The sequence below is a fragment of the Labrus mixtus genome, chromosome 1, assembly GCF_963584025.1.
Source record: "Labrus mixtus chromosome 1, fLabMix1.1, whole genome shotgun sequence".
Classification (NCBI taxonomy): Eukaryota; Metazoa; Chordata; class Actinopteri; order Labriformes; family Labridae; genus Labrus; species Labrus mixtus.
This window is the reverse complement of record NC_083612.1, coordinates 2319758-2327257: the sequence shown is the minus strand read 5'-3', so window position 1 is coordinate 2327257 and position 7500 is coordinate 2319758. Positions and strand designations below refer to the sequence as shown.

Sequence of the window (7500 nt, the reverse complement as noted above, 5' to 3'; positions counted from 1 at the left end):
ATTCAATGAATCCGCTCTCAAAGTCACTTTGTTCCCCGCCTCGTACAGTGAAACCTGATTTCTAAGAACTGGTAGGAAAATGTTTCCTCCTTCAGGCAGAGATTCTGTTTCTCACATCGAACCACTTTACGCTGCAGCTGGAGCAGACTCACATCTCATTCTATTAAAGTTTGTAAATCAGCTTCTCCATCTGTTCAATTCTCCCTCTCTCTCCCCCCCATCTCTCCCCTATCTCTCCCCATCTCTCCATCTCTCTCTGTCTCTCTCTCCTCTCTCTCTCCCCCTCTCTCTTTGTCTCTCCCTCTCTCTCCATCTCTCTCTCTCCCCTCTCTCTCTCCATCTCTCATCTCTCTCTCTCCCTTCCCCCTCTCCTTCTCTCTCTCGCTTTGTCTCTTTGTCTCTCTCCTCTCTCCATCTCTCTCTCTCCCCTCTCTCACTCTCCCTCCCCCCTCTCTCTCCCCCTCCCTCTCCTTCTCTCTCTCGCTTTGTCTCTTTGTCTCTCTCTCTCCTCTCTCTCTTTATCTCTCCCTCTCTCTCTCTCCCCTCTCTCTCTCCATCTCTCATCTCTCTCTCCCCCCCCCCCCTTCTCCCAGCTGTGTTTACAAAAACACTCTTCCTCTCCGTCTCTGTGCAGCGTGTTTGGATTAAATCCAGAAACACTTTTTTAACCTTCCATCAGGACGAGTCTTCATCGAACGTCCTTCTCTCTCTTTAAACCGTCTTCAACAGTGAGACTGATTTACCTGAGGGGCTGGTCCGGATGTAGACCACCTTGCTCTTGGCGCCCTTGTGTTTGTCCTCCACCATGAGTGTGATGGCCTTGACGAACACGGCGTACTGCGTCCAGGGCTTCAGGCCGGACAGCAGGACGCCCGGGTCCGAGTCCTTGTCCGGCCTCAGCTCCACGTCCACCATGTTCCAGCTGTTGGAACCGCAGCCATCCTGGCCCTCAAACTCTGTGATGTTCTGAAAAGGCCTGAAAGGAAAATTAAAGTCATGACCACGGCAAAATAACACACACACAAACTTTATTCATCCTCAGAAGTTGAATTCAACAAGGTGCAGACCAGGTAAAAATGAAGCATGAGCCTAAAACACCTAGTGGTTAAAATGGGTACTGCAGTCTAAATTCTAAACATCATAGAGCTGCCCCCCCCCCCCTTCTAGAGTCCATGCTCACTCAGGTCACCATGTGGTGGACTCTGAAGCTTCAGTGTTTATCCAGCTCTGCATGGGTCTGTAAACCTTTCTGTGTTCTAACCTCTCTCCATTTTTCAAAAGCATCTCCAATATTGATCCTAGTTTGAGCACGTTTCTGCTCGTGGAGCTTATTAGAAACATCACTCTATCTGAACCACTTCTCTTGACCGCTTCCATCGCTGCAACACCTGTTGACCTGATAACTGCTCTCATATCTGACAAACCGAGGGGCGTCCAAAACGGCCGTGTGGGGGCGTGTCTTAAAAGCGCCTACCTTCTCTGGTCCAAACAAATCCAGAGCATTCAGGAGCAGAATCTAAAGTTAGAAGGAGGACATACTGGCTGCTGCATTGTTGTCAGAGAAGCCAGCACTTCAACATGTTTCCTTAATGATCAGATAGTAAGATACCTTTATCATTTCACTCACTACACATCTTACAGACTGCTCCTTTAATAACAGGAATAGAAAGAGAGGAACGTCTTTAAGAGTTCCAGCTGATATCAGTTCTAAGAATTGAAAGCTGAAAGCTGCAAACGACCGGCGCAACCCGGGACTCTTACGCCTCTTTGTAGTAGACGATGAAGCTGATGAGGTCTCTGTAGTCTCGGGGACGGTAGCGCTGCCAGGTCAGTTTGATCCTCGTGCTGCTGGTGCTGTTGGACTTAAACTTCAGGATGGCGCTCTCGCCTGCAGAGACATGAGAGTTAAATCAATCACCTTTAAATGTGTTTTTTATTGGTCTTGTTGTCAGAACGGGCAGGCGACGCTGACATGAGGCTGCAGAACAGCGATGGACACCCGGACACATAGCAATTTAAATGTTTGCGACTCTTACAGCTGGCTCTGTCGCCGTTGTTTCTGAAATCGCTGTCCTCAAAGCGGCCCTGGATGCCCGTCTTCTCCCACATCTTGCGGATCTCGGACATGCAGAGTTTTGGGTTGGCTCGGAAGAACAGCTTCCCCGACTTGATGGTGAGGTTGTGCTGCTTCCAGTCCCAGAGGTACTGGAGCTGCTGGTTGTCGAACGCTGAGAAGGCGTACATGCTGGAGGACAGAGGAGAGAGGAGAGGAGACGAGGAAAAGGAGAGAGGAGACGAGGAAAAGGAGAGAGGAGAGGAGGAGGAAAAGGAGAGAGGAGAGGAGGAAAAGGAGAGAGAGGAGAGGAGAGGGGAGGAGGAGACGGAGAGGAGAGGAGAGGGGAGGAGGAGACGGAGAGGAGAGGAGGAAAAGGAGAGAGGAAAGGAGGAAAAGGAGAGAGGAGAGGAGGAAAAGGAGAGAGGAGAGGAGGAAAAGGAGAGAGAGGAGAGGGGAGGAGGAGACGGAGAGGAGAGGAGAGGAGAGGAAAGGAGGAAAAGGAGAGAGGAGAGGAGGAAAAGGAGATAGGAGAGGAGGAAAAGGAGAGAGGAGAGCAGGAAAAGGAGATAGGAGAGGAGGAAAAGGAGATAGGAGAGGAGGAAAAGGAGAGAGGAGAGGAGGAAAAGGAAACAGGAGTCAACAATGTGTAACTTGAGCCTGCATTGTGTCTGAGCTGGTTTTTTGTGTGCTTTGTGTTTGGATGAGCTTTTAGAACAATAAGGAGTCAAAGACAGAGGGTAGGTTGTGTGTCAGTCTCAGAGTACAGGGGGGGGGGGGGGCGGATCAGATCAGACGGCGGGGGGGAAGAAACCCGGGAAATCTGATTCAGCAGGGACTGGTTTCTTCATGTTAGTGGGGAGAGGAGGTGAGTCATTGGTTAACACCCAGACATCCAGGAATGAGAGTAATGTGGGACAGAGAGACTCCTGTGAACTCAAGGAGAAACAGACGGGGGGGGGGGGAGTGAAGGCCTCTCCATGACCCACAGACGAGCTTTCCTTGGACTGCTGCGTTCAAGGTCTTACAAAAGAGGGCTGTTATGTTCAACTGTTTTTATGTTTTTTTTTTTACTGACGATATTACAGGAAGGAATGCAAAAACAAGGATCTCAGTCCGACATAAATACTGAACATCTCCAGTCAAAACATCTTTTGGTTTTTTTCCACCAGGATAAAGCTTTAGTGTCCTCCACTCGGGAAAGTGTCGCAGCTACACACTCCAACGATCTGGGAGAAGGGGGCGTGGCCTGATTCACAGCCTGTCGCACCTGATTTGTCCAAATAATGGACAAATAATAATAATAATAATAATAATAATAATAATAATAAGTGTTCGGTGTCACTACGATTATTTCACTGCTCACGAACAAGTCAGAGCCGCCCTGATCTAGACATGTTTGATATTTGATATTCTCTTCACAGTAAATAAAGACTTTTATTTTGTTAAGTTCAGGAGGATTAAGCTTTGACAAACAAAATGATTCTTATATTTATAAATATTTCTTAAACATCGACACAGTAACAACATTTACTGTTTTTTTTATTTTTGAAGCAGGAAACAGGAAGAATAAACTTTGCAACTTCAAAATAAAAGCTCTGTATGTTTAAGTTTCAGCCACAAAAAACTTGAAAAAAAGGAACTGTTTTTGCCTCGAGGTCGGGCGGCCTCTGATGGAATACCTGCAGCAGCCAATGAGAGCGAGCAGACCGATGGAGCGTCACCACCTCCAGCTCGTGGTGCAAATTAAAACAATGCCGCGCCTAAACAGTTTTATCAGCCAGGATGTGATCCGCACATTTAAAAAATCATCTTGTCATGTCAGCTACACGCCTTATTGTGAATAACTCTTATCCTTCATCAAATCAAAACTGATGAGTCATCAAAACATTCACCCCCCGTACAGTGTGTGTCCATCGAGACATGAGCTAATCACACCTATTTGGTTTTTTGAACCAGGCTGTAAACATGTTAATCTCTGCTGTAAAAACAGGCTTTTTAGAATGGGTGTGTATGTGACTTCCTGTGTTCCTGCAGCCAGCCTCTAGTGGACACTCCAGGAACTGCAGGATTGTACACTGGAGGTTACTGTTTGGTAGTAAGAGAGACGGAGCGGGAAGGAGATGGTGGCAACAACGCTGTGTGTGTGTGTGTGTGTGTGTGTGTGTGTGTGTGTGTGTGTGTGTGTGTGTGTGTGTGTGTGTGTGTGTGTGTGTGTGTGTGTGCTCACTCGTCCAGGAGGTCTTCTCCATCGATGTATCGGAGGCTGCGGAGGAAGGCCAGGGAGCTCAGAGTGTGGGAGTGTCTGATCCGGACGTAGCCCGTCACCCTCTGGATCAAACCTGTGAAACTCTCCAGCTCCGCCACCATGTTGTCTACACACACACACACAGGCGCACACACACAGGCGCACACACACACACACACACAGGCACACACGCACACACACAGGCACACACAGGCGCACACACACACACACACAGGCACACACGCACACACACAGGCACACACACAGGCACACAGGCACACACACACACAGGCACACGCGCGCACACACACACACACACACACACACACACACACACAGGCACACACACACACACACACAGGCACACACACACACACAGACACACACACACACACACACACACACACACACAGGCACACACACACACACACACACAGGCACACACACACACACACACACACACACACACACACACACACACACACACACACACACACGGTTGTTAAGAAATCAGTCGACTTGTTTTTGACTGAGAAATGTATGCAAATCAGGACGTAAGGCGTTTACATTTCCCTGACCAGCTGTAGCTCGCCACAGCGTGTCAGAGTGATGCGTGGTAGACGGCGGTACTTACGGCCTCGGCGGATGTTGATGTGCAGGTTGCCTTTGATAACCGTGCAGCCTTTGAGAGACTGAGCGGCGTCCATGGAGTCGATGACCTTCTCATCGCAGACTTTATCACAAAGACCATCACAGGCTGAACAGAACATACTGGAGAGAGAGAGAGGGGGGGGGGCGAGAGAGGGAGAGAGAGAGAGAGGGGGAGAGAGAGGGGCGAGAGAGAGAGAGAGAGAGGGGGGAGAGAGAGAGAGGGAGAGAGAGAGCGAGAGAGGGGCGGAGAGAGAGAGGGGGAGAGAGAGAGACAGAGAGAGAGAGAGAGAGACAGAGAGAGAGAGTCATTAACTCTCCTCTGACCTTTCATCCGTTTCGTTCCGCCCCCCGATAGATTTTTACGTCTACGTTTTCTCAGCTCTGTCTAAATGTTAACGAGAAACTTGTTTTTATTTTACAAACACCTCCAGGTTTATTCTCCAGCTGAGCAGGGAATCATTGTCTATAAACTAAACGCACTTCTCTGCTCGTGTGGAGACAAAATTCAAGAATAGAAACTGATATCAGGGTTATATCAAAACAGTTCCTTTGACATAAAGATAAATTATTGAGTCAACTTTATCCTCTTCATTAACCAATCAGAGCAGTCCAAGCATTTTAATAATCTGGATTAAAACAGTCCTTCAAAGAGCCCGTCAGGTTTTTGAATTGAATCTCTAAATTAAATAGAGTACGGTCTAGTAGAGCTGGTTAAAAAAAATCAATTCATCAATGAATTGCAATTATTATTTTCACAATTCAATATCGATTCAGGGAAATCCTGAGATTGATTTTTTTTTTCCGTTGTTGTAATGACTGTAGTTTCATGTTTTTCTTTTTGTAAAGTGTCTTCACTTAACATTTGTTCTGAATCAGTGCTTTATAAATATTGATTGATTGACAGGAAGAAGCAGCCAGTGTCGCCTACGTAAGGGTGGATGGCGCCTCACCTGTTGGGCGCCGTGCGTGTGTGCCCGGGGGGGCATTCAGACATGCACTCCCCGCCGTGGATCACGAAGCTGTCGTAATCCGGGAGGTGGACTTTGGAGCAGAGATCCTCGCTGATGCAACGCCAGCCTTCGAACTTGTAGGTGCCGGGGGGGCAGTCTTCCACGCAGCGACCTTGGTGGTAGTAATGCACGCACGCCGCACACGCCGTGTCGCTATCGGGAGCTGTGCAGCTGCCGAGGCACTGAGGGTGGCAGCACTCGCCGTCCGCCGTGCACACCTGCCCGACGCACCTCTCTGAGCATTCTGGAGAGAGAGAGAGAGAGGGGGGGGGATAGAGAGAGAGAGAGAGAGGAGGTGTTAGACCAATCAGGGATGTAACGATTGGCTCAACTCACGATAAGATTCACGATTTATTTTACAAAATGAGACTGAAGACAAAGTATCAGAGTATCGCTCCACAGTGTGGATTAAATGCTGCATCATGTTGTGATATTTGTGTAGTTCTCTGTCTTCTTGTAATATTTGCACACAGTTTTTACCGATGTTTCTCTCGACTCCTTTGAATCGATTTTTAACTCCCTAACTATTAATCTTTACATCCTTACTAGTCAAGATAAATGAATTAATTCAGAATGAAAAAATATTGGTGTCAAAAATGTTCATTGAAAAAAGTCGGCTTAAACTTTTTTGAAAATTTTCCTGAAAAAAGTACGGCTTCAAAAATTGTGAAAATTTTCCTGAAAAAATGTCGGCTCCAAAAATCTTTAAATTTTCATTAAACAATTTGGGCATCACCAATTTTCCTAAAAAAATGTCGGCGTCAAAAATTGAAAATTTTATTGAAAGAATGTTGGCTTCCTGTGACTCAAAATTCACATCAACCCACCATCAAGCAAATGTAAGAGCGTGACAAATTAACATTCACCTGAAGTGAAGACACACACACACACACACACACACACACACACACACACACACACACACACACACACACACACACACACACACACACACACACACACACACACACACACACACACACACACACACACACACACACACACACACACACACACACACACACACACACACACACACACACACACACACACACACACACACACACACACACACACACACACACACACACACACACACACACACTTCAAAGAAGACTGCTATAATCTCAATCCACAACTTGAAATGCATCCTAAATATGAGCTGAACATAAATGTAAACACCGCTAAAAGAACCCGTCAGAGCGTCTTCTGGGAGTGCTGGAGTTCAGCCCAGTCCTCCTGTGTGTGTGTGTGTGTGTGTGTGTGTGTTTCATCCCAGATCCCAGAGAAACCCGCCCCCCCTCCCCGCTCCGAGTTTTCCATCGAGCCCGGCTACAAATAACTCTTCCAGTTGCTGTGGTGTCCCTCTAAATAAGAGGATAACTGATGACATGGAGATACTGATTGAGGAGCCCGAGAAGGAAAACACAGGAATGACCTGCGTACGGCGCAGAAAGGAGCCACACCTCGCCGTGGCCTTTGTCCCCTTTTGGCCTTTTGGGGGGGGGAATCATAGAGAGAAACCAAAACAGACTCCT

At 47.5% G+C, this 7500-nt stretch overlaps 1 protein-coding gene across 1 annotated transcript in view; it reads right to left on the bottom strand.

Moving 5' to 3' along the window:
- The window catches only part of LOC132979534 (insulin-like growth factor 1 receptor), a 45240-nt gene that overhangs the window by 11401 nt on the left and 26339 nt on the right, over nucleotides 1-7500 (bottom strand). Inside the window, 6 exon segments of the mRNA XM_061045425.1 lie at nucleotides 744-976; nucleotides 1762-1888; nucleotides 2037-2245; nucleotides 4284-4428; nucleotides 4936-5072; nucleotides 5903-6206. Of these exon segments, the coding sequence (XP_060901408.1) occupies nucleotides 744-976; nucleotides 1762-1888; nucleotides 2037-2245; nucleotides 4284-4428; nucleotides 4936-5072; nucleotides 5903-6206 (1155 nt within the window).